This window comes from Scyliorhinus canicula, chromosome 4, assembly GCF_902713615.1.
Source record: "Scyliorhinus canicula chromosome 4, sScyCan1.1, whole genome shotgun sequence".
Lineage (NCBI taxonomy): Eukaryota > Metazoa > Chordata > Chondrichthyes > Carcharhiniformes > Scyliorhinidae > Scyliorhinus > Scyliorhinus canicula.
The window spans coordinates 29982478-30007683 of NC_052149.1; the positions used below are offsets into that span (position 1 = coordinate 29982478).

At 46.2% G+C, this 25206-nt stretch overlaps 1 protein-coding gene across 1 annotated transcript in view; it reads left to right on the forward strand.

Annotated features, from left to right (window-relative positions):
* The first annotated feature begins 369 nt into the window (after positions 1-369).
* mpl (MPL proto-oncogene, thrombopoietin receptor) overlaps positions 370-25206 on the forward strand; it is a 72946-nt gene continuing 48109 nt past the window's right edge. Inside the window, exons 1-6 of the mRNA XM_038793960.1 lie at positions 370-500; positions 3597-3723; positions 6924-7099; positions 18103-18260; positions 22333-22492; positions 23791-23899. Of these exons, the coding sequence (XP_038649888.1) occupies positions 404-500; positions 3597-3723; positions 6924-7099; positions 18103-18260; positions 22333-22492; positions 23791-23899 (827 nt within the window). The 5' untranslated portion in view covers positions 370-403. The remainder of the gene's footprint in view (positions 501-3596; positions 3724-6923; positions 7100-18102; positions 18261-22332; positions 22493-23790; positions 23900-25206) is intronic.

Genomic DNA, 25206 nt, shown 5'->3' on the forward strand with positions numbered 1-25206 from the left:
GAGTTGCTCAGTTATGCACATGCAAACACAATTATACTGATATGTTGGATAGGGGCTCTAATTCTCTGGAGTACAGTTCCTTTTATTCTAGGAACTCTGAAAAGTCAAGTGCAGTAAGCTGCCCCTGTCAGATAGAGTGAAGTCCTAGAAATCTTACCCAGCTCCCTTATCTTATAAGCAATGGTTTCAGCATTGGGTGATCAGCATTGGTCCTGGTCGCTGAACATCTGGAGTGATTTTATTGAGGGCGTGGACGCACCCTGAATTGCAGACCCATGCCACGCCTTGTCAGTTTCCTGAGGATGTGCCTGTTCCCACTTCAACTTGCAAACTCCTCCTGTTCTGAGTCAGTCCTGCAAGCAAGGGCAGAGAGACAGAAATGCCTTTATTGTTGTAGGGAAGAATGTGTCGCTGTGCCGTGTGGCTCCTGTTTGGGGGGTATATGTATTTAAACACTATCTCTGTGACAGGTTTGGAGAGTTGGAACTTCCTCCAGGAAGGTAAGCTGAATAGCAAACTTTTTAAATGGTTGAAGACATACTGTTGAGTGTAAGAGGTTGCCAAAGTAACAGAAGATCTTTAAGCGTGTTTAGTCCCAAAGGTCTCATCAAACCACTGCAAACAGTTATTTTTGTTATTTATATTTAATAACTATCCAATAGATCTGGTTTAAATCAGATCAGATTGTGTACACATCTTACACATAACAAATTAACTGCAAACAAAAGGCATTTATATGTGAGTAACAAAAACATGCGTTAAAAGGTGGTCAGAATAGCTTGAATTGAAAATATCAGGTTGTGTTTGAAACAATAGAAAGGGTTAGGTGGGAATGAAAGTGGGGAGAAGGAAACAAAAAGGCTGCAAATAGATAGACAGTTTAAGAAAGGTGACAGATGGATTATGTGACTTTGCTCATAAAAATAGAAAAGCAGAATACTTTTTTTTAAAGTTGCGAAGTTTGCCAATACTGATGTTCAAAGGAACCTGGGTATACTCATACAAGGGGCAGCAGGGTAGCATGGTGGTTAGCATAAATGCTTCACAGCTCCAGGGTCCCAGGTTCGATTCCTGGCTGGGTCACTGTCTGTGTGGAGTCTGCACGTCCTCCCCCTGTGTGCGTGGGTTTCCTCCGGGTGCTCCGGTTTCCTCCCACAGTCCAAAGATGTGCGGGTTAGGTGGATTGGCCATGCTAAATTGCCCGTGGTGTCCTAATTAAAGTAAGGTTAAGGGGTTGTTGGGTTACGGGTATAGGGTGGATACGTGGGTTTGAGTAGGGTGATCATGGCTCGGCACAACATGAAGGGCCTGTTCTGTGCTGTACTGTTCTAAGGAATGGAGAAATTCAGCCTGAAGGTACAGCAATCAATTATGCAATCCAATAGAGTGACTATCGTACCTGACTAAAACATCAATGCATTGAACTTTTTCTCTACTATTTCATTTCAATGATGACAGTGGTCAACCAAAGCTGTCTGTGTTGCTGCATCAAACATGTTACTCCAGTCTTTTTTGAGTCAACAAAGTTTGTCATTTTACCCAATAGAAATATGGGAAAAGATGGAGATGGTCAAAGACTTTAATGAGTGGTATAACTCTGGAAGAATGGATTAATGCTTGCTAGGCAAGCAAACATACAAGATTGCGATGAGGCTTGTCAGGGTAGATACTGAGAGGTTGTTTTGCCTTGCTGGGGGAGCTAGAATACTGGGGGCTCAGCCTTGGGATAAGGGACCAATGGCACTGAGATGAGGAGAAATATCTTCATTCAAACGGGTTGTGAATCTTTGGAAGGTTTCGCCCCGGGGAGTTGTGGACACTCCATCGTTGAATATATTTAAGGTTGAGGTGGTCAGACCTTTGGTCATTAGGGGAACCAAGGGATTTGGGGAGTGGGCAGGAAAGTGGAGTTGAAGCTCAAGATCAGCCTTTAAATGGGGGAGTGGACTTGACAGGCCGTGGTCTACTCCTGCTTCTATTTCTATATTCTTATCAAATCATGGCTAAACTCAAATGTACAATGCTATGATGATGTAATTTTGTGCTTTTATGGTGCTTCAACATGAAATAACAAATCGTAACATTTAGTGACATAGTAATGGATATAAAGGCTGAAAGGTTTCCAATGAGGCTGCTACAAACAATTGTTCTTTGCTTGTGTTTAATACCTTCAAAAATGAAAAGATTTACTTTGAATCATTTAAGACCTTGTGGATTAGTAATCTTCAATAGATTGTAGTACATTTTTAAAAATTGGATGCATTCAGCAAAGTCTGAATTTTCTTCAAATATTAATGTTGACCAGAGTCAAATATAGTCCTGACTTGGTTAGGTTCTCTTCACAGAAGGACACTACTTAAAATGTTCACTAATATTGAAATGTATTGATAAAATAATCCTAGAATTATTACTTCAAAGAACACCAAGAAAGAAGGATTAGAAGACAAAAATGAAAGGTATGTCAATTTTTCATAATAATCTGCCAATTTGAGAGAAGGACATTCATTTCAAGAGATCTCCTTCCTCTAGAATATTACGCTCTCATTTTGGCATCCCGTTATATTTTATTAACATTGAGGGAAGAAATGCAACTACTCAAAACACAGCTGGGTACCACTAACATTTCTTTCCTTTAGTGTTCGCCTCATCAGTCAAGGTGCAATTCCAGTTCGGGACTCAATCTATGGTGTCTGATAATCTTCCTCCAAATCTCCAATTTATGGCGGGAACAGAAGAAATCCTGAAGAATTTTTACCATATGATGGGAGGTTTAGTAATTTTAATCTAACTCCCTGAGCGGGAAGTCCATGGTATTGGGTGGATTGCTGATTTTTAGACCCCACCTAACATTGCTCTTTCCACCTTCAAAGAGTATAAAATTGGACTGGGTGTAAAACCAATGTTGCCCCAATCCCATTATTTTCCGCACAGGTGATATAGGTTAAAATTGCCCCCATAAGGGCAGCACAGTGGCCTAGTGGTTAGCACAACCGCCTCACGGCGCTGAGGTCCCAGGTTCGATCCCGGCTCTGGGTCACTGTCCGTGTGGAGTTTGCACATTCTCCCCGTGTCTGTGTGGGTCTCACCCCCACAACCCAAAAATGTGCAGAGTAGGTGGATTGGCCATGCTAAATTTCTCCTTAATTGGAAAAAATTATTGGGTAATCTAAATTTATTAAAATAAAAAAAAATTTTTAAATAAAAAAATTGCCCCCATAATCTCCGAGAAGGCTGAGTTCAAATGAAACAAATGTCCTTTTCTTATCCCTGCCTTTCCTGGGCAGCACGGTGGCCTAGTGGTTAGCACAGCTGCCTCACGGCGCTGAAGTCCCAGGTTCGATCCCGGCTCTGGGTCACTGTCCATGTGGATTTTGCACATTCTCCCCGTGTCTGCGCGGGTTTCGCCCCCACAACCCAAAAATGTGCAGAGTAGGTGGATTGGCCATGCTAAATTGCCCCTTAATTGGGTAATCTAAATTTATGGAGAAAAAAAATCCTTGCCATTCCTTATGACTATACATACTGGGTAAACAATGTCATTTTCAAATAATGTATGTAATAAAACAAAAGAGTAATGTTTCCTGTATTACCCACAGGCACTGCATCATTAGTCTCACAAGCTGAAGAACTGAAATGTTTCACTCGTATGTTAGATGACCTGACCTGTTTCTGGGAAGACAGTGAGAAGACAAATTCTACTTACAAGTTCTTCTATAGCATTGAGTACGTCATCATATTAGCTTATTTGTGTGCACTGCATTGCTGAGAAATTACTTTGCACAGAAATTACTTTGCACAGTGAGTTAGTTGCTGACTGACTTGAGGCCAAAGCTGACCAGAACATGTGCCAGCCTGTGTGGTGTGTCTAGTAGCAGGCACCCTTACAGCAGATGTCACTGCACTATATTTGTAGCTTGATAATGATAGCAATGCCTGCAAATATGATTAGTGGAATCTTGCTTGCTATCCAATCAGGCTTTGCTGGTTGATAGTCACTTTGGTTGATAGTCGCTTTCTCCCACATGTTGTGCCACTGAAAATGTGATTGGAAACCTTCAGAGGAATTGTTCAGTTTAACACATACTTGAACCATTATGAAGTGCCTACCTTGAGAGTCGGTGACTCTGCATTCACCAATCCCCTGTTATGTCCCCCAGGTCTAACAGCGCCTCATATTTGATCGAGTGCAGGAGCTTTTCATAAATTCATTATTTCATGGGATGTGATCATCTCTGGCAAGTCATAAGAAGAGAAGAACTAGGAGCAGGAGAAGGCCATCTGGCCCCTCGAGCCTCCTCTGCCATTCAATAAGATCATAGAACATAGAACGATACAGCGTGGTACAGGCCCTTCGGCCCTCGATGTTGCACCGACATGGAAAAACACTAAAGGCCATCTAACCTACACTATGCCCTTATCATCCATATGCTTATCCAATAAATTTTTAAATGCCCTCAATGTTGGCGAGTTCACTACTGTTGCAGGTAGGGCATTCCACGGCCTCACCACTCTTTGCGTAAAAAACCCACCTCTGACCTCTGTCCTATATCTATTACCCCTCAATTTAAGGCTATGTCCCCTCGTGCTAGCCACCTCCATCCGCGGGAGAAGGCTCTCGCTGTCCACCCTATCTAACCCTCTGATCATTTTGTATGCCTCTATTAAGTCACCTCTTAGCCTTCTTCTCTCTAACGAAAACAACCTCAAGTCCATCAGCCTTTCCTCATAAGATTTTCCCTCCATACCAGGCAACATCCTGGTAAATCTCCTCTGCACCCGTTCCAAGGCTTCCACGTCCTTCCTATAATGAGGCGACCAGTACTGTACGCAATACTCCAAATGCGGCCGTACTAGAGTTTTGTACAACTGCAACATGACCTCATGGCTCCGGAACTCAATCCCTCTACCAATAAAGGCCAACACACCATAGGCCTTCTTCACAACCCTATCAACCTGGGTGGCAACTTTCAGGGATCTATGTACATGGACACCGAGATCCCTCTGCTCATCCACACTACCAAGAATTTTACCATTAGCCAAATATTCCGCATTCCTGTTATTCTTTCCAAAGTGAATCACCTCACACTTCTCCACATTAAACCCCATTTGCCACCTCTCAGCCCAGCTCTGCAGCTTATCTATGTCCCTCTGTAACCTGCAACATCCTTCCGCACTGTCTACAACTCCATCGACTTTAGTATTGTCTGCAAATTTACTCACCCATCCTTCTGCGCCCTCCTCTAGGTCATTTATAAAAATGACAAACAGCAACGGCCCCAGAACAGATCCTTGTGGTACGCCATGACTGATCTCTTTATGGACTCAGCTTCACGTGCCCACCCGCTCACCGTAACCCTTAATGAATGAAATGAAATGAAAATCGCTTTATTGTCACGAGTAGGCTTCAATGAAATTACTGTGAAAAGCCCCTAGTCGCCACATTCCGGCGCCTGTCCGGGGAGGCTGGTACGGGAATCGAACCGTGCTGCTGGCCTGCTTGGTCTGCTTTCAAAGCCAGCAATTTAGCCCAGTGAGCTAAACCAGCCCCTAATTCCTTTACTGTTCAAAAACCTATCTATCTTTGATTAAAAACGTCCAACGAGGTTGCCTCAACTGTTTCACAGGGCAGGGAATTCCACAGATTTACAACCTTTGGGTGAAGAAGTTCCTCCTCAAATCTGCTCCCCCTTATTTTGAGGCAATGCCCCCTAGTTCTAGTTTCACCGGCATTTGTTGCCCATCTCTAACCACCCTTGAACTTGAGTGGCTTGCTCGTCAACCACATTGCTGTGGGTTTGCAGTCACATGTAGGTCAGACCAGGTAAGATTGCAGATTACCTTCCCTAAATGACATTAGTGAACCATTTGGGCTTTTAGTGAATATGGATGATATTTTCATTGTCTCGATTACCGAGACTACCTTGATAGAAGGGATTTGAACCTGTGCTGCCAGGGTATTAGCCTAGGCTGTTGGATTACTGATTCACTGACAGTAGCACTATGCCACCCTCCCCGCTAAATGTTTCAGGTACTTTAGCAGATTGGATGTCATCATTTTATCTGTCCCACTTTATTATCAATATTGTTAATATTCATATATTAGAGTCAGTTTTCCTCACCTACCAAGGGGCGGCACGGTGGCACAGTGGTTAGTACTGCTGCCTCACGACACTGAGGACCCGGGTTCGATCCCGGCCTCGGGTCACTGTCCGCGTGTCTGCATGGGTCTCACAACCCAAAACGATGTGCAGGGTAGGTGAATAGGTCACGCTAAATTGCCCCTTAATTGGAAAAAAAAGAATTGGGTACTCCAAATGTTTTTTTAATGTTTTCCTCACCTGCCATTGTCCATGGATAATTGAGACGGACACATTGGAAATTAGATTTCCTGGGATGAACATCCCAGTACCTGAACTTCCTCTCAGGCCTCACTGAAGAAATGCAGCACAGTGCTCATTTTTCCTTTATATCACAGTACTATTTTGGGTTATATTTGGAAGAAGGGCCTAGGAAAATTTGGTTACTGGGCAGGTAGGTGTATAACTCGATATTTCACAGAATGTCCCAGAGGGTTACTTTTAACTCTTGTGTGATGTTGTAAAACAGCTAATAGAAAATGACTCAAATGGAAATAAAAATCAGGAGAGGTGTAAGATGGGTTACTGAAGTGCAAAGACTTTACTCTATCACACAATGTCAGTTACCCACACAGAGTGCTGTCAAATGTATCCATGTATTCGAGTACATAGAGTGCTAACAAATGTGATGATAATTCTTCTGATAATGTAACTAAAAAGGAGAGGGGTTTAGCACCAGAAATTGACACAGCTGGTCTCATCCATGCTCTCGAGGCAACCTTTGAACCTTTTTGTATATTGATGAAACACTCAAGATTCCATATGATATGTCTTCTTCCCTTACAGTCAAATAATCCAGAAACCTTGTCACACAACCTCACACCTGGTTCTCGGGAATATAGTACGACACGTTTGCGTTATCCCAGAAGAGGACATTCTGCTATTTCAACCATTTGTTATCGAACTAAGTGAATCGTTTACCAATGTGTCTAAAATCAGACACGTGTCGATTGAATCAGTGGGTGAGTGACAGTCTTACTCCTCCTCTCCTTTCACTCAGTGGACACAGCTTAATACTGATGTAACAGCCTTGCCAGGTGGCGGTCAACTCCTGTCATTCGCAACTCCTCAAATTTGTTTACCTGCATGAAAGTGTCTGTAGGCCAAATCGGGTTTTGCAGTCCCAAAATGTTGCCCAGCCGCAATTTGGACTTTCAGGTTAAACTGCCAGACTGTAAAACTCTCATCTTTGCCACGTGGCAAGCGGGCACTGCTCATGAACCATCTCGGCACATGTGCAAGTTCGCTGTTCTTGATTTCACCCTTTGAGAGATTTTGTAAGAACGGAAGCCCCTGCGAACAACAGGAGTGGATTGTACTATCATCCCAGGCAAAGAATTTGGCATTCGTATGTTAACAACAACGTGCATTTATAAAGTGCCTACAACGCGATGCTTCACAGGAGAGTGATGTAGTGAAATTAGGCATCACGCTGCATCAGCTGACATAAAGGAAATTGGCCCAAGGCTTGGACAAAGGGAAAGGTTTAAAGGAGTGCCTGAACATAGAAAAAAAGAAGTAGACAGTCAAGGAACGTTAGGGAGGAAATTCCAGAGATTCAGAGCTAGGTGTCTGAAGACACCTGCAGCCACCAATGGTGAAGCAATTAAAATCAGGGATGCAAAAGAAGCCAGAATTGGATGAGTGCTGACATCCCAAAGATTTATGGGGCTGGAGGGTATTAGCAAGGTCAGCGAATATGATATGAGAACAGAACTTGTAAGGGCTGCAAGGGCCCGAGTGGCTGAATTTGGATGACCCCCAAGTTACAGAGGGTAGAATTGAAAACCAGCCGAAAGTGCTTCGGAATATATCATCAAATCTTGAGGTAATGAAGACATGAATACGTTTTTCAGCAGCAGATGAATTAATACAGGGGCAGTGATCCGGAGGTGGATAAAGGCAGTCTTAGTGATGGTGGGGACATGTAGTCAGAACCTTATATTGGTGCAAACAGATTTGTAAACAGTCTGGTTCAGTCTCGGGCACTTGCCACAGAGAGGAATGGAGTCAGCAGTGAGGGAACGAGGATTGGAGTAGGGACTGAACAAAACGGGGCCAGTCTTCCCAATATTAATTTGTAGAAAACGTCTGGTATCCAGTATTATGTGTCAGCGGCGTTTGATAATTTAGCAATAGTGGAGTTGAGAGAGTTGATGGTGTGGTAAACCTGGATGTCATCAGCATATAGGTGAAAGTAATGCTCTGCTTTCCTATGATGTCACCGAGGAACAACATGTGGATAAATCCTTGGCGGACATGAGAGGTAACTGTGCAGGAAGGGGGAGAGAAGCTATTGGAAGTGAAACTCTGACTATGATTAGATATGTAAGATTGCAACCAGGTGAACTCATTCCAACCCAGCTGGACAACACTGGAGAAGCATGGGAGGAGAATGGTGTGCTCCATTGTGTCAAAAACAGCAGACAGGTCAAGAAGGAAGAGGTGTCACAGTCACGTTGGATGGTATTTGCGACTTTAATGGGAACAATTTCAGGACATAAATACCTGACTGGAGCTATTCAAACATATAGGTCCAGGAAAGATGGACACTGATTTGGGAAGCGACAACATGTTAAATTTACTTTGGAAAGCAAAGGAGGATCGGTGACAGTAGGGTCAAGGGTTTTTATTTGAGGAGAGACTGATGATTTAAAGAAGGGACAACTGCAGAAGAGACAGAACTGTTAACAATATCAGCTAGCATGGGCAGCCAGGAAGAAAAGCTGGGTGGTTAGGAATGAATTGGGAATACGGTTGAAGGAGCAGCAGATTGGTTTCATGGAGAACATAAGGGGAGGAATTCTCCGACCCCCTGCAGGGTCGGGGGAATCGCCCGGGGCCTTCGTAAATGCCGCCCCCGCTGTGGCCAGAATTCCCCACCACCCGGGAATCGGCGGGGGCGGGAATCGGACCCCGCCGGTCAGCAGACCCCCCGCGGCGATTCTCCGGCCCGCAATGGGCCAAAGTCCCGCCGCTGTCAGGCCTCTCCCGCCGACGTTGTTTAAACCACCTCTGTGCTGGCGGGAGTAGGCGGCGCGAGCGGGCCCCGGGGTGCTGGGGGGGGGGGGGGCGCAGGGCGATCGGACCCCGGGGGATGCCCCCACGGTGGCCTGGCCCGCGATCGGGGCCCACCGATTGGCAGGCGGGCCTGTGCCGTGGGGGCACTCTTTTTCTTCCGCCGCCGCCACGGCCTCCACCATGGCAGAGGCGGAAGCGACCCCCTCCACCGCGCATGCAGTGGAAAATGAAGGAATTAGTAGTTTTGGCACAGGGAAACTCAGAAGCCATGTTTATGCCAACAGCAACAAGAAGCATCTTTAATGCAATAAAATGACCCAAACCACCACACACAGGAAGCAGGTCAGGCTACAGTAGAGGAGTAGGGAGGTCTGTCAAAAATATGGGGCCGGGTTTTCCGCCTCACGATGCCAGAAACTCGAACTGCGATCGGGCGGAGAATCCAGCACCTGGCAAAAATCGAGGATTGTGCCCGCCGTCTGATCGGGTGCCATGCTCCAGTCCCTCCCCAGTGGCGAAAACGAGGTTTGCGTCCTGCACCAGCAGTGACATGCAAAACCCACATTTCCATGCATTTAAATGTAATTAGCGGCTTGGACTCTTCATGGTCTGCCCTTCTGCGATGTTCCTCCCCTCGCAGACGGATGTCTCGTAGATGCAAGTTACTAGAATATTTATAAACGCCATGGCTGTCAAGGGGGAGCAGGAGGCTATAAAAACACTGAAGCACCATTGAAAATCATCGGGCTTGCAGCGGGGCTAGTTGCCCAGGCAGCAGTGGGGAGTGATTTGGTGCTGAGTACATGGACTCGGGGTGTCCCTCTCAGGATTGGGATGGCCTGGCTCAGACCACCATTGCTGCAGTCTGTTTTTCAAACGCACCCCTTTGGCGCTGCCTACAGGTTCCTGACTGCTCACACTGCTGACTGCTGCCTGGTATCTTTCGAATGCTCAGAAGGCCACTGGCCATCTGGGAGCCCACCCAAGCCACTCCTATGGACATCCTGATACCCCAGCAGTTTCATCAAGGAGATGGGCGTGGCCAAGCTCAATCAGGGTCCCGTCAGGTGTTATTACTCCTCAGAAGCGCTGCACCATCGCAGAGGATGCAGAGGGGGTCAGCAGCATTCACTTCAAACAGAGGAGGCCTGCACCGCGAGCTTTGAAAATCTCCCTGATTCTCTGCCCCTCTCAAGGCCTTACCAGTAACCCCCACCCCTCCGGATCACCAACTGTGTCCTCCTCATGAGATTAGCAGCACGGACTGCATCTGCCACCACTTCCCAGGCGCTGTCCAGGAGGGTAGGCTGGAGTCTGCAGCTCAGCCTGGGGAAGAGGATGTCCCTCTGCTTCTTATAGAGCTGTGGGTCCACCTTGTACTCCCGACCGCGTGTGCGGAGGGTGCGGGGGGGGGACAGGTTTACTGTGTGATATCTTGGTGGCTGCAGTGAGTGTGTGGTAAGTGGAGTGTTTAAAACCAGCTGCAGCTGCCAGGCTCTTCAGTACTAACCCCGGTCCCAGTGGCTGGGAGTTGCTCTGAATTTGCTCCAGCAGAGTGCCTGCTCTTTAGCATGACCTGAATCACTACACAAATCCCCCCCCCCCCCCCCCACCCACGTGAAAACTAACCACAAGCAATTGAGTCCCGGCATCAACACCAAGAGGATGATCTACCGGCCGCATTGTGCCCGAAAGGCAGCATGGTGTCACCGGTAGATGCCGAGAGATCCCCCGACGTTGCGATCTGAATCCCGCTCATTGTGGGCCAAATCACTATTTTGCAAATTTGCACATTAGAACGAGACAGCTAGTCTCACTCTAATATGCAGTTCCCTAAGGTACCCAAGGTGTTGGGATCTAATCCCTTCACCTTGGATACCTTGGGCGAGCACCGTTCAGTGCTGGGGACTGCACAAATGGGGACCAGATGGAACAGCACTCAGAATAATAATAAGAAGAATCTTTCATTGTTACAAGTATGAAGTTACTGTGAAAAGCCCCAAGTCGCTTTTCCGGCACCTGTTCGGGTAGCCTGTACGGGAATTGAACCCGCGCTGCTTGCCTTGTTCTGCATTACAAACCACCTGGCTAGCCCACTGAGCCAAACCATTGGGGTCTCCCAGGGGATTGGAGGCCTCCAGGTTCTTGCCCTCTGGGCAGGGTAGCACCCTGGCACTGCTAGCCTGGTACTGTGGCAATGCAACCTGGGAGCCAGCCTGGCAGTGCCAAGGTGCTTGGGTGGTACTGCCAGGCTATCAGTGCAAAGGTGGCAGGCTGGCATTTTTCCCACCCCAGGAATTGGGCCCAGGGGTGCCTTGCAACGGGCTGTGTGAGAGGCCCCCCATGGACCCCCTTATAGATGAGTTGGGGCTTTGGTGGGTCGAACATGGGATGGTTGAGAACTATGCAATCTCGGGCGGCACGTGGCACAGTGGTTAGCATTGCTGCCTACGGCGCTGAGGACCCGGGTTCGAATCCCGGCCCTGGGTCACTGTCCGTGTGGTGTTTGCACATTCTCCTCGTGTCTGCATGGGTTTCACCCCCACAACCCAAAGATGTGCAGATTAGGTGAATTGGCCACACTAAATTGCCCTTTAATTGGAAAAATAATAATTGGGTACTCTAAATTTTAAAAAAAACTATGCAATCTCTCCCAACTAGCAGGGCTACTCAGTGCAGGAAACGGGACTAAGTGCAGCCTCATCAGGGCACTGCGGAAACAGCCAGCTAAACGCGCTCGTCCTGGGACTCTGTTCTCATTCAGTTAAATCATGCCCTGCCTCTCTCAAATGGATAATCATGCCCATGGTCTAAAATAGACACGTAGGCAAAAAATAGCAAGGCAAGAAATGGGAGGCACGGTGGCACAGTCGTTAGCACTGCTGCATCGCAGCGCCAGGGTCCTGGGTTCGATTCCAGCCTTGGGTGTCTGTGTGGAGTTTGCACTTTCTCCCCATATCTGCGTGGGTTTCCTTCGGGTGCTCTGGTTTTCTCCACAGTGCAAGGTTAGTGGATTGGCCAAGTTAAGTTGCCCCTTAATATCCAGGGATGTACAAGTTAGGTGAGGTAACCTAAGGGATACTTAGGGATAGGGCAGTGGAGTGGTCCTGGGTAGGGTGCTCTTTCAGAGGGTCGATGCAGACTCAATGGGCCAAATGGCCTCCTTCTGAGCTGTAGATATTCTCTGATTCTATGGCAGGAAATGTCAGAGTGTAATACTGGTGGTGGAAGAGGAGCGATATATAGACAGTTTCACTCTTCAAATTAGATTTACCGAGACATTGCCTGGGCTGGAGCATTTTAGCTGAGAGAGATTGGATAGACTGGGGTTATTTTCCTTGGAGCAGAGGAGACTAAGGGGGAACATGACTGAGATGTATAAAATTATGATGGGCGTAGAGTAGACAGGAAAAAACTTTTCTCCTTGGTAAAGGGATCAATGACCAGGGGGCATAGATTTAAGGTAAGGGGCAGGATATTTAGAAGGGATGTGAGGAAAAACATTTTCACCCAGAGGGTGGTGGGAGTCTGGAACTCGCTGCCTGAAAGGATGGTGGAGGCAGAGACCCTCAGAACATCGGAGAAGTATTTAGATGTGCACTTGCGATGCCAAGGGGCTGGTTTAGCACAGTGGGCAAAACAGCTGGCTTGTAATGCAGAACAATGCCAGGTTCAATTCCCATAGCAGCCTCCCCGAACAGGCGCCGGAATGTGGTGACAAGGGACACAGTAAATTCATTGAAGCCTACTTGTGACAATAGTGATTATTATTATTAAGGCACACAAGATTAGATTAGATTAGAATACCTGGAGGTTGTTTCTAACTGGCACATACGCAATGGGCCAAAGAGCTTTTTATGTGCTTTAGATCAATGGCTCTATGGTCCAGGCTGTATACTACCTGATTCATTCTGAATTAGCATTAGAAATTTCTGGCTATTACTTGAGGTCAGTCATGCTATCTGGCAAGTGGAAAATTGAGAATCCTGTTGTTAAGGTAAAATTGCACATCATTAGGGCAGCACGGTGGCCTAGTGGTTAGCACAACCGCCTCACGGCACTGAGGTCCCAGGTTCGATCCCGGCTCTGGGTCACTGTCCGTGTGGAGTTTGCACGTTCTCACCGTGTCTGCGTGGGTTTCGCCCCCACAACCCAAAAACGTGCAAGCTAGGTGGATTGGCCACGCTAAATTTCCCCTTAATTGGAAAAATGATTGGGTACACTAAATTTATTTTTAAAAATTTTTTTAAAAATTGCACATCATTAACATTGGTATAAAAACTAACCTGTGATATTGGCCTTGACGGTAATGCAGTGTTGATTTACTAGAATCATAATCAGGGCAGATGTAAGAACTCTTTCAATGGAACTGGGTACCTCATTGTGTATGCTTGGTTGAGAGCCCAGTCTCTTAAAATTATTATCTCAGCAGAGGTTTCTGTTTTGACACAACTTTGCTTTATCAGCATCTTTAAGTGGTGATAATAAATTGTTCATTCTGTGATCTCTTTTGTCAATGTCTCAAAGTTTATTTGGGCAAGTTTAAGTGCTGTGTAATGTTTGCTGCCTCTGTCATTGAAATGAAATGAAAATCACTTATTGTCACGAGTAGGCTTCAAATGAAGTTACTGTGAAAAGCCCCTAGTCGCCACATTCTGGTGCCTGTTCGGGGAGGCTGTTACGGGAATCGAACCGTGCTGCTGGCTTTCCTTGGTCTGCTTTCAAAGCCAGGGATTTAGCACAGTGAGCTAATGCTTTAATGATGTGTTTGATTGTCATTTTTATAGGATTGTATGAACAATCCTATTCTGAATATTTTATTTCTCAGCACTCCCACATATTCCATTGTTACTCTGCGGTTCATTAGTTCAGTATGGTGTGTACACTGAGTGAATGGGCGTGGAAGGGCATTTGGGGTAACTGGGTGTGGGTGGGAATATGAGTTGATATGAGGACTATAAAAGGCAATGGAGGGTGGGTGGGAGTGTGAGAGTGTGAAGGCGAGTCTTTAATTGTCCAGCTTGGCCGCAGGTGCGGCCACCTCTGATCTGCTTTCGGGGGATGGTAGGCCCAACTACCGAACACAAGCATTCCTGGAGCAAAGATCACACCATACAAGGACTTTCTACCGAGGTGGTTCAGCATGTTGGGAAATTTCCCAACTCGAGCTACCCACCTCGGTAGCGAAAATCCGGTCCTTAGTGTTTTATGCAGGAATTGAAGGCTTAAAGTGCATATAGTGTCAAAGAAGGTGGTTGCTCATTTAGAATGAGTCTGGGATTTTTGCTAATCTTTCAGAAATACTTCGGAATAATGCTGTAGGGAGGGAGACAGAATATTGCCTGAGAAGGACAAGCCAGATATGATGATGTACACAACCAGAACAGTTATTTGTATAGAAGTATATTTGAGTCTGTTGTGTTCAGACTTCAGGGTGCATATTATAGGTTCGAGAGACTACTCTAGGGTGATGGTGGAGGATGATCCCATCAGCAATTTGGAAGGACAAATATTGAATCAAGGGAAGATTAAGATGGATGGATGGTAAAATAATCCATTGGTATGGCTCCATTTTAATATCCTCTTTGGTCGCAAGGCCAAACCTAGAATTCTACAGAATTTGTGGCAAGAGACTATGAGCAGGGTATTTCAAGGCTAGGCTGCGCACTGTTTATACTTAGAGCTTAGGTTACTGTAACTAACCCTAATAATGCATCCTATCTCTTCCGAGCCCGAAATACCAGTCGGTTAGTATTGGGACTGGATATTTTATTGAGATAAACATTCAAAACACCAGGACCCTCTGATTAAAAAGTGGAGCAAACTTTATCAAGATTATATGAAATAATTTGTAGTTAGAAGGACATTAGCACAGTGAACTTGCAATTGGTTTCCACTCAGAGGGTCATGAGTCTTTGGAACTCGCTTCCTGAAAAGGCAATGGAAGCCTTGAATATTTGTAATGCAGATGTGGATCGGGCCTTGGTAATTAAGGGGGTGTTAGGCCATCAGGGGGTAGGTGGGGTGCAGCTTTAAAGTTACGATCAGATCAGCTATGACGTTATTAAATGGTGGATTAGGCTCGAGGGGTGAATGGCCAACTCCTTTTTTAAAAATAAATTTTATTGGATGTATTTTCAGATATGGACAGAACAAAAACGAGCAAACAGCAACAGCAACCGATAACCGTGCACAGTTACCACTATTCACCAGATCACTCCCTCCACCCCCTCCTTCCTCCCCCCCCCCCGCCCCCCAGGCACCCTCAACCCAAACAAAACCCTCCCCCCCCCCTCACTGACATGTTAGTGTCCCTTAAAGAAGTCGATGAACAGCCTCCATCTTGTGGAGAATCCCTCTTCCGCCCCTCTTATGGAAAACTTGTTTTTTTTTCTTGGTGGAGGAACTCTGCCAAGTCGCTAACCCATGCCCCGCTTTCGGCGGCTCCGAGTCCCTGCCAGCACAAGAAGATCCGCCTCTGGGCTATCAGGGAGGCAAAGGCTACCATGACAGCCTCTCTTCCCACCTGCATTCCTGGAGACTCTGACACTCCAAATACCGACACCCACGTTGTAGAAATCTACCCTGCTGTAGTCTCGTATACACCTTAACTCAGTAGAAATTTGCACTACACGTCTCGGATGCGTAATTAAATCTTTTATTGCGTCTATTGATTATAATTGGGTGTTTGAAATCCTCTTGTGGTTACAAATCAAATATTCTCAAAAAAAGCCCCTGCCAGCAGAAGACTTTAAGAGATATAATTAAACTTAGTAGTGTACAAACAAATTGAACTTTCAAAATATGGTAATGGTTTATTGCTCAAAGCAAAACAGCTTGTGCAGACTTTAGAGTTAGAGTGGAAATATGAAAATACAAAATAAGATAATAGATAGTCAAGCATATAGTATAGACTGATTCCGGAATGAAAATGGCTGCCTGGACCTCTATCTTTAAGGAAAATGTTATCAATCTGAATCCATCTGTTCCTACCCTTGTATTGTGCTGATTGGCTTGGATGAATCTCAAATGCACTTCATTGGATGGTTATTGTCAATCATCAATGTGCAACATAGATACGACTATGTTGCATCTTTGGGTGTTTTCTGTGTGCTAGAATGTAACTTACACTTATTATCAGGCCTGGTATTTGCTGACTGCTATACTATTCACATTTTGAACAATGGTAGATTAATGTTAACTATGGTCCTCATTTTGACCTTCAGTAGAATTGTTTCATTTGCTTCTGGTTAGGCTGCAAATGTTTCGAAATCCATGCTTTTATTATTGCAAGCTATACACTTCTGTCATCTGAGGTTGTGTTTGCAGTCTTATGATCGGATCCATTTTAAAATTGATTTTTGAACTGTGTTTTAGTATTTACATCAAAATGGCTAAATGAATGATCCTTTTAGCTATCAGAAGTAGCTGGTTTCCTTCACATGGGCTTGGTGCCACCTCCACTCCCAAAATCTTTGACATTACATTCGCAAACTCTTTCCAGAACCCATCCAACTTCGAACATGCCCAAAACACATGGACCCCCTGCGCACCGACCACACCTATCCTCCATCCCTGGAAAAAAAAACAACTCATCCTAGACCCTGTCATATGAGCCCTTTGTATCATCTTAAACTGTATGAAACTCAGTCTTGCATATGACAAGGATGAGTTTATCCTTTGCAACGCCTCACTCCACACCCCAGTTTGCATCGCCTCTCCCAACTCCTCCTCCTACTTGCGCCGGATCTCCTCCACTGGAGCTCCCCTTCAGTTCCTCATATATATCTTACACCTTGTCCTCACCTATCTCATCCTTGGACAGCAGCTTGTCCTGTAGCGCTGGAGGCGGTAGCCACAGGAATGAACCCAACACTTTCCTCAAAAAGCCCCTCACCTGCAGGTACTTGAACTCATTCCCCTTCGGCAACGAGTGCACCTCCTCAAGCTCCTCCAATTCTGCAAATTTACCCCCCACAAACAATGGGATTGGATGAAGACCCCACCAGTTTCCCAAGCACGTTCGCTACATACGTTGTGGCCTGCATTCCCTCTATGCATTTGGACAATCCCACAATCCGAAGATCCTGCCTCCTCGACCGGTTCCCAAATCGTCCACCTTTTCCCTCAGCTTTCTTTGTCCTTTAGCCACCAACATAATCTTTGCTGCCAACGAGGCCAGCCAGTCCTCATGGTCCACCACTGACTTCCACTTTTTGGAGCTGCGCACTATAAAAGTGCCTTCAACCTCTGCCCCACTCTCTCAATGGCTGCCTGAATCGGGTCAGCCACCTTAGCTAGATCTTGTGAGGCCTCCTGTCTTCGCTGCCGAAACTTGACTGTCAAAAACTCGACCAACTGTTCCGTGGATCACTGAGCGGGCAATGACGCCACAGAGCTCTCCGCCATCTTTCCTTCTATCGCACTCCTCGAAAGCTCCTGGACTGACTGTTGCACCTTTACAGTTGCACTTCTTGTTTGATAGGACTGAGACATACCCACCCAGAGGAGAATCCTGAGCTCTGTCTGTTCCTGTGCTTTGAGCCAGCAAACACCCCTTGAACAAGTAACAAGGACCAAACAATTCCGCCTCATGCAGGAGCCACCAAATGTGCGACCACTCACTGCATGGCCGTCGCTGGAAGTCCAACTCCTGCTTCTTGTTTGAATGTTCACAATAAGAGGCTGAGAGATGGATAAATAATGTGTATATATATCTTTTCTGACCCAACCTTGCTGTTGGGTATTTGGCATCAATAAGCTGCAAGTTTTTGGTTTGTGTCTAAGTATTGCTATGTAGGTGCCATGGTATTATATCATTTATTTCCCCAACAACATTACCATAATGATAGCTGCAGGTATTCTCATACTTTTTTGTAAAAATTATTAACTGATTAAAATATGAACGTTGGTTTAAATATTCTCATTGTATCTCATCACCCAGTTCTCCTGGACCCACCTTCTAACCTGGCAGTGTATTTAAATGGAAATCCACATCAGCTCCGGATTAGCTGGGTCCCACCAAGAAATCCTGATATAAACGAATTTCTAAAGTATGAAATTAGCTACTGGAAGGATAAATCTGGATATGCCTCGGAAAAGGTACGTAGATCCTATGATATGAAAAGCATCGACTGATTACAATTACAACTTGCCCAGATCCATTTTATTTCAGAGTGCACTTACAAATATAGACATTGCGCGTGATTCTCCCAAAAGGGAACAAAGTCCACGAGCAAGCACTCCTATTGAATAAGGGGCCTGAATGGGGAACGCACAGCCAAGGCCGTACATAGCCTAGTTTTGTACAGTGGGGATCTCCGCTCACCGGAACTCCCCATTTTAGCAAGCGATCGGGACCCCATTTTTAAATGATGTTCCGATCTCCAAGGTCCCCAAAACACTCCTCGACTTCTCCCCCAGCCTGAACGCAATATGGGAGGGTCCCCAGCTGTGAGCCTCCGATCCCCTTGGAGAACTCCACGAGTGCTGTTCCATCTGGTCCCTGTTTGCGGGGACCAGTTCTGAATGGCACTCGCCCGAGGTTCTGAGGTGAACGGGTTGAATGCCAAAATCTCAGGTACCTCGGGAATCAGCACATTAGAGTGAGGCTTACTGCCTCACTCTAATATGCAGATTTGCTAAAAGGTGATCCCACCCATTGGGACTGGGATTTACATCGCAACGTCTTGCGAGATTACGTTGAATGCCGTGAGGTGTTGCGAACCGGGTAGCTCCTGGCGAGCGGGGTCTCCTGGCTTTCAACAGCCACGCTGCACCGTGGTGAGCTGCTTTTCAAGCATAATGTGGCCGTTGGATTGCACCCACAGATACAGAGAAAATAGGAGCAGGAGGAGGCCATTCGGTCCTTCAAGCCTGCTCCACCATTCATTCCAATCATGGCTGATCATCCACCTCAATCGCCTAATTCCACCTTCCCCCTTATCCTTTGATCTCCTTCGCCCTAAGTGCTATATCTGACTGTTCTTGAAAACATACAATATTTTGGTCTCAACTGCTTTCCGTGGTGGTAAATTCCACAGGCTTACTGCTCTCTGGGTGATTTCATAGAATTTCATAGAATTTACAGTGCAGAAGGAGGCCATTTGGCCCATCGAGTCTGCACCGGCCCTTACAAAGAGCAACCCACTCAAGCCCACGTATCTACCCTATCCCTGCAACCCCCACTTAGCTTTTTTGGACACTAAGGGCAATTTAGCATGGCCAATCCACCTAACCCACACATCTTTGGACTGTGGGAGGAAACCGGAGCTCCCGGAGGAAACCCACGCACACACGGGGAGGACGTGCAGAGCCCGCACAGACAGTGACCCAGCCAGGAATTGAACCTAGGACCCTGGAGCTGTGAAGCAATTGTGCTAACCACTATGCTGCCGTGCTGCCCACTTTTTTAAAAACACATCTCCTCTTGGTCTCCCTTTTCAACATTCTGAGAAGACCGTTTCCTCCGTAATATCCTGCTCCACTGCTCACTCTCCTCCCAACACTATCTCCCTTCCCTATGGCATCTTACCATGCAAGAGCATCTCTTGGATGGAGCAATTTCTCCTCATCACTGTACTAAATGGGCTACCCTGTATCCTTAGACTGTAACCCCTGGTTTTGGGCACCCCCACCATCAGGAAATCCTTTTTGCATCTGCCCTGGCTAGTCCTGTTAAGTTTTCCAGGTTTCTGAGACCCCTCCTCATTCTTCTGAACTCCAGCGATTACAATCCTAATCAATTCAATCTGTCCTCTTACGTCAGTCCCGCCATCCCAGAAATCAGTCTGGGTAAACTTGGTACATTAGTTGGTACATTAACAGTAAGGTAAAACCAAAGGCAATAATTACATTAACAATTGCCTCATAAAACGGACCATATGAGTTGCTGAAAGCTTCATGTAACCTGGAAGATTCGAAGATACAATTACTCACCTTCATTCCCATCTCTTACATAAAATCATAAGGTGATACAGCTCAGAAGAAGGCTATTCAGCCTATCCTCCTCCACAATAGTCCTCAATACCGGTGCCCCGCAATGCTGCGTACTTATCCCCCTACTCTACTCCCTGTACACACACGACTGCGTGGCAAAACTTGGTTCCAACTCCATCTACAAGTTTGCTGACGATACGACCATAGTGGGCCGGATCTCGAATAACGACGAGTCAGAATACAGGAGGGAGATAGAGAACCTGGTGGAGTGGTGTAACGACAACAATCTCTCCCTCAATGCCAGCAAAACTAAAGAGCTGGCCATCGACTTCAGGAAGCAAAGTACTGTACACACCCCTGTCAGCATCAACGGGGCCGAGGTGGAGATGGTTAGCAGTTACAAATTCCTAGGGGTTCACATCACCAAAAATCTATCCTGGTCCACTCACGTCGACGCTATCACCAAGAAAGCACAACAGCGCCTATACTTCCTCAGGAAACTAAGGAAATTCGGCATGTCCACATTAATCCTTACCAACTTTTACAGATGCACCATAGAAAGCATCCTATCTGGCTGCATCACAGCCTGGTATGGCAACTGCTCGGCCCAGGACCGCAAGGAATTTCAGAGAGTCATGAACACAGCCCAGTCCATCACACAAACCTGCCTCCCATCCATGGACTCCATATACACCTCCCGCTGCCTGGGGAAAGCAGGCAGCATAATTAAGGATCCCTCCCACCCGGCTTACTCACTTTTCCAACTTCTTCCATCGGGCAGGAGATTCAGAAGTCTGAGAACACGCACAAACAGACTCAAAAACAGCTTCTTCCCCACTGTCACTAGACTCCTAAATGACCCTCTTATGGACTGACCTCATTAACACTACACCCTGTATGCTTCATCCGATGCCAATGCTTATGTAGTTACATTGTATATCTTGTGTTGCCCTATTATATATTTTCCTGTATTTTCTTGAATTTTGTTTAATTCCCTATTCTTCCCATGTACTGAATGATCTGTTGAGCTGCTTGCAGAAAAATACTTTTCACTGTACCTTGGTACACGTGACAATAAACAAATCCAATCCAATCATGCCTGTGCCAGTTCTTCAGTAAAACAATGAAGCATCACTCAGAGGGTGGCGAAACTGTGGCATTCTCTACCACAAAAGGCTGTGGACGTCAAGTCGCTGAATATATTTCAGAAGGAAATAGAAAGATTTCTAGACTCTTGTAGCATCATGGGGTATGGAAAGAGTGCCAGAGTATGGATTAGCCATGGTCTTATTGTATGACGGAACAGGTTCAAAGGGCCAAATGGCCTACTCCTGCTCCTATTTTCTACATTTCTATGTTTCACTTAGAGAGTGGGACCATAAAAGCCTTAAAAATGGGATTTCAAACAGGTCATTGTTTATTTTTCGATATTTAAAAGATCCTCATTTGACCCTTTCGCTAAGATTTCTGGTTTCTTTGTTTATCTTCACCACCCTTCCGCCTCACAAAGCTTCTTCCCGGTGCTTACACTTTTTAGATCAGAGTCTGTTTTTTTGTCATATTGTCGGAGTTGAAAAATAAATTGTTTCTTTTGGATTATTCAAATGGAGTCCAACTTCAGTCCTGTACGGTGTGGATGGTCTAAAGGTTGGAATGCAGGATAAATAAAATATAGCACCTACATAATTAGAAGCACACGACCAGCACGGTGGCGCAGTGGGTTAGCATTGCTGCCTCACGGCATTGAGGTCCCAGGTTCGATCCTGGCTCTGTGTCACCGTCCGTGTGGAGTTTGCACATTCTCCCCGTGTTTGCGTGGGTTTTGCCCCCCCCCCCCCCCCCCCCCCCCCACAACCCAAAATATGTGCTGGGTAGGTGGATTGATCACGCAAAATTGCCCCTTAATTGGAAAAAATGAATTGAATACTCTAAATTTAAATAAATAAATCGAAGCACACAGAAGCAGATTTGCACTTACATCTTGTGAAATATTCACATTTACACAAATGCCCAGATTTGGTGAAATCAAATCCAGCTCCTGAAACCACTACTACACATCGCACAATCCTGGTGCTACAGTTGCAGAGAGTGTTGTGTAATTTCTCTAACCCTGTTATTACCATGGGAGGAAAGTGACCTAATCCCATCGCATGTGAGCTAAATTTAAAACCCCAGTCCCCCAGGCTACCGTCTTTGTTAAGTGCTTGGTTAATTACCAACCAATCTCTTTTTTCAGAATGAGACAGTCAGTAGCAAACAGCAGCATGATCTTCAGGACCTAGAGGCTGGAATTAGGTACATGGTTCGTCTGCGCTCCAAACCTGATGGCATTTCATTGGACGGTTTCTGGAGCTCCTGGTCAGAAACAGTATCAGCTGTAGCTCCCTATTCTTCAGGTAACTTAAAAGCAAATCACTGCTAAGTGTTAACACTTTTCAGTCCCCATGGTGCTGGTTTAGTACAGTGGGCTAAACAGCTGGCTTGTAATGCAGAACAATGCCAGCAGCGCGGGTTCAATTCCCGTACCAGCCTCCCCGAACAGGCGCCGGAATGTAGTGCCTAGGGCAGGGGTGGGCAAACTTTTCCGTGCAAGGGCCACATTCAGAAATTCACCAGTTTAAAGGGCCGCATAGTATATTAAGTAAAATAATTACTTCACCCGGTTATGATTCTGGGCGCCTCATATAGAACATAGAACAGTACAGCACAGAACAGGCCCTTCGGCCCTCGATGTTGTGCCGAGCAATGATCACCCTACTCAAGTCAACGTATCCACCCTATACCAGTAAGTAACCCAACAGCCCCCCCCCCCCCATTAACCTTAAAAAAAAAATTTTTTTTTAATTTTTTTTTTAATTTAAAAAATTTTTTTTTTTTTTTTTAAATTAAAATTTTTTTTTTTTTTTTTATGACTTGGTGGGCCGCATAAAGACCTTTGGCGGGCCGCATGAGGCCCGTGGGCCGTAGTCTGCCCACCCCTGGCCTAGGGGCTTTTCACAGTAACTTCATTGAAGCCTACTTGTGACAATAAGCGATTATTATTATTCTTGCATACAGCACAGGGGTATAAAAAAGAAGCGTAGACTTACTCGGAAAGACTACTTCAATGTTTCCTTGTTATCATTTGGTTTCCAGATGTTGTTAATAACAGCAATTCAAACTTGGAAAGATCAGAAACACATTATGTTAAATTTTGCCATGCTGCCTCTAGTGCAAATGCGAAATGTGGCCTGCTGGAACACTTCCCCATAACAATTAGTTCCTAGCTCTTTACAGATATTACAAAAATTAGGTCAGTCACCCCTTTGAGGGAGAGAGCTGACTGGTGGTGATTGAACCTGAGGGTCACTACACCTCAGGCAAAGGGCAAAGTTGAGAAGGTGGGGTCTTCATGAATAATCTCAGCCAATACAGGAATTGAACCCATGCTGTTGGCCTTGCTCTGCATCACAAACCAACTGTCCAGCCAACTGAGCTAAACCAGTCCCATAAGAATTACAGTATTTTCAAACAAGGAATACAGACCCTGTAACACCTGATAAATAATTACAAAATGCACATCTTTCTAACATGCATGATATTTCCTTTCGGGTAAAATGTAATTTTTTTTCAAAGCTAACAGACAAATCTCATATTCCTGTTGCGTCCTCTCTTTTGTCTATTCATTGATTGAAAGCCTCTCTTTTGTTTTCAGATGAAGTAAATCTACGCTGTTCAACCCCTGACCTACAAACCATAACGTGCCAATGGAAAGTGAATAAAACAGAGTCTGCTGCTCTCTACAGTTTGTACTACCAGACGAGGTAATTCTGCTGTATAAATATTGATATTCAGAATCCATGAAGGCAACTCCTATGTTACTGGAGTGGGATGGGGTAGGGTTGGGGTACATCACTATAGGATAGTGGTGGGCAGGGAAAGACTTTCAGAACCCACTTTACCAAAATCTATGACCTAGCTTAGGGCACCATCTGAGTTCCTCATGATCCATACTGATCTCCCAATTCTAACGAGGGACGGAATTGGGAGAATAGGGCATTTAGGGTTCAGAAGGCAGAGGAATTGGGATAAAAACAAAAAGTGAGGCAGTATCTGTGGAGACAAATGGTGCCCAGGATTCTCCATTCGGGAGTTAGTGTTCTCCTGCCAGAGTTGAATTGGAATTGATTTGCACTCCAAGCAGTCATTGGGATTCCCTTCTCCCGCGGGCAGTGCACCCCGCCAGCAGGTGTCATGGCGGAGTGGGGTGGTTTGAATGGAAAATCCCATTAACAAGCGGCGAGAGGATAGAATCCCTCCGGTAGCAAACGGCACGCGCCTGAGAAACACACAATCTTGCCCCAGTTCAGTCCCTCTCGCCATGAGAATGTATGCGTAGTGACGAATATGAGGGATTCCCGAGGGTATTCTGCTTTTGGGCTGCCATTTTGAGTGGGCGATCCGTTAGTGAGGTTCCGCGGCCGCCCACCCACCCCCACCCCAGCATCACAAAACATCCCCCCAACCCCCACCCCCGCATCGTGGAGCAGCCCCCACCCCCCTCCTCCTCCCGCATCACAAAGCAGCCTCACACTTCCAGATTTTCTGGGTCTCTCTCCCTTCCCCCGTGACCCAACCCGCCCACCTCCTAGAGACCCCCTGAGACCTCTTAACTAAAGGGACCCCCACCCCCCAATATCCCCCCCAGAAAAGAGACCCCTGACTGGAAGCAAGAGAGCAGTCCAGGCAGGGGCCGTGAAAAAAGTACTGTTGTAACACTGACCTGAGCATACACCTGCTGGTTCAGACAGAGGAAACACCATGGGCTGGATTCTCCCCTACATGGCGGGGAGGGGGGTCACGGCGGGATGGAGCAGCGTGAACCACTCCGGCGTCGGGCCGCCCCAAAGGTGCGGAATCCTCTGCACCTATAGGGGATAAGCCCTCACCTTGAGGGGCTAGGCCCACGCCGGAGTGGTTCCCGTCCCGCCGGCTAGCATGGAAGGCCTTTGGCGTCAAGCCAGCCGGGGCCGAAGGGAATTCGCCGGCCGGTGGAGGTCCGCACATGAGCAGGAGCGTCAGCGGCTGCTGACGTCTTCCCCATGCATGCGCAGGGGAGGGGGTCACTTCC